The sequence below is a fragment of the Trichechus manatus genome, unplaced genomic scaffold (genome assembly GCF_000243295.1).
Source record: "Trichechus manatus latirostris isolate Lorelei unplaced genomic scaffold, TriManLat1.0 scaffold00090, whole genome shotgun sequence".
NCBI classification, from domain to species: domain Eukaryota; kingdom Metazoa; phylum Chordata; class Mammalia; order Sirenia; family Trichechidae; genus Trichechus; species Trichechus manatus.
The window spans coordinates 6,130,858-6,132,749 of NW_004444026.1; the positions used below are offsets into that span (position 1 = coordinate 6,130,858).

A 1,892-nucleotide genomic window follows, 5' to 3' on the forward strand; every position below is an offset into this window, starting at 1 on the left:
TATTATTTTTCCTTTTTTTCTTGGTCTAATATCAGCTACCTATATTCATTCTAGCCTAATAGCTCCACTAGTAAAATGGCTTTTTTTTCAGTGGATAAAATGAAGCGGAAAGTCACATAGAAGGAGAGACATGAAAAACAGAATTCACTGGTTAATGGGTTAAAACCAAAATGATATCTGAGGGAGGAGTCTGTTCCTTTAAATTGTTTCTTAAAGTTCCTAGTTTTTAATGTTAACTCAATTATGACAAATGCCAGTTTTCTCAAATAATTTGCTCCTCCCCTAAAAAATAGTTTAGAGCAGGGGTTGGCATACTTTCTATAAAAGGCCAGATGGTAAATACTTTAGGCTTTGTGAGGCCACATAAGATCTCTGTTGTATAATCTTCTTTCTTCCTTTTTTTTTTTTTTTTAAAAAAAAAACCATTTGTAAATGTAAAAACCTGTACTTGCCTGTCACATTTGGCCTGCAGGCATAGCTTGCCAACCCTTAGTCAAAAGATTAACAATTTGGTCTATCAGTATGAACATTTCTTTGTTCCTTGTTTTAATGTAGTGTCTGTTTATGTATTTCACTTTATATGGGCTGTTTAACAGAGGTAAAATTTAAGTACCCATGTAAATTTCTGATTACATCTCTTCGATGATAGGTATTTGAAGGTACTTCAGGTATAGATGCGAAGAAAACGTCCTGTGAGTTTACTGGAGATATTCTCCGAACACCGGTGTCTGAGGATATGCTTGGTAAGTGGATATAATTATTCTTCTGAGCAGAGATCTTGTTTCCTTCTAAACATTTTTCCATAAAGTCAAGAAAAGTAATGAACATCTGAAAATCAGTGTCCACTCTGTCTCATTACTGTTTTACAGGCCGAGTATTTAACGGATCAGGAAAACCCATTGACAGAGGCCCAGTTGTGCTGGCTGAAGACTTCCTTGACATCATGGGTAGGGGCAGTAAATGGATTTCTGTGTTTTGGGTAAAATAGCCTCTATCTATATTACACTTCTACGAGATACTGTTTTTTGTCGCTGTTGTTTTGTGCGTGTGTATGAGAGAGATATTGTTCTAAGTAGATACTCAACATTTTACTAATAATTTTCTAGACTATTTCTATATGTAATTTATTTTTCCTAGAGACCATCTTTACAAATGTAAAGATCTTCCGTGTCTTTACGTGTACTATCTTAGAACATTGTAAAATATCACTACAGACTATCTGAAATGTAAGTGATAAAAACATGGCTTTGAAATAAGGATTCCTGTCTTATTTATTTTACCCCTATTTAACTTGAGGAACTTGTTCCGCTACCATGTATTTTGTGAAGCTACAAAAGACTCTTGGGAAATAATTATTTCAACAGTTTCAGGTTGAAAGTAGAAAGATATGCTTTATACCGTTCTGATCTTTTCTTATCTCCTTTTTGTTTTTCTTTTCATCTGATTTCTTCTTCCATTCCCAAATAATGTCCAGACATACTAAAATTTTCTCTTTTGGAAATGTATTAGGCCAGCCAATCAATCCTCAATGTCGAATCTATCCAGAGGAGATGATTCAGACTGGCATTTCGGCCATAGATGGCATGAACAGCATTGCCAGGGGGCAGAAAATTCCTATCTTTTCTGCTGCTGGCCTACCACACAATGAGGTAAGAATGAGCATGTGGTTGGTATGAAATTTAACAGGGAAGTATTTCTAAATGCTTTACTTTTATGGAGAAACCAAATAAAGGGTTTTCAAAATAAATATCTAATGTTATTGTTTGTATAATCCAATTACATTTGATCCTTTTCCATGCATGATTTCTGTCTTCTTCTTAACTGGTATTTTTGAAAAAAGTACAAACTATTTTTGTTGGTGAAAGACCTCTAAAACATCCCAATTTCATTTA

General features: G+C 34.1%; 1 protein-coding gene across 1 annotated transcript in view; it reads left to right on the top strand.

The window, feature by feature from the left end:
• The window catches only part of ATP6V1B2 (ATPase H+ transporting V1 subunit B2), a 35,044-nt gene that overhangs the window by 13,610 nt on the left and 19,542 nt on the right, over positions 1–1,892 (top strand). Inside the window, exons 3-5 of the mRNA XM_023736701.1 lie at positions 650–743; positions 870–947; positions 1,510–1,670. Coding sequence (XP_023592469.1) covers positions 650–743; positions 870–947; positions 1,510–1,670 — 333 coding nt within the window. The remainder of the gene's footprint in view (positions 1–649; positions 744–869; positions 948–1,509; positions 1,671–1,892) is intronic.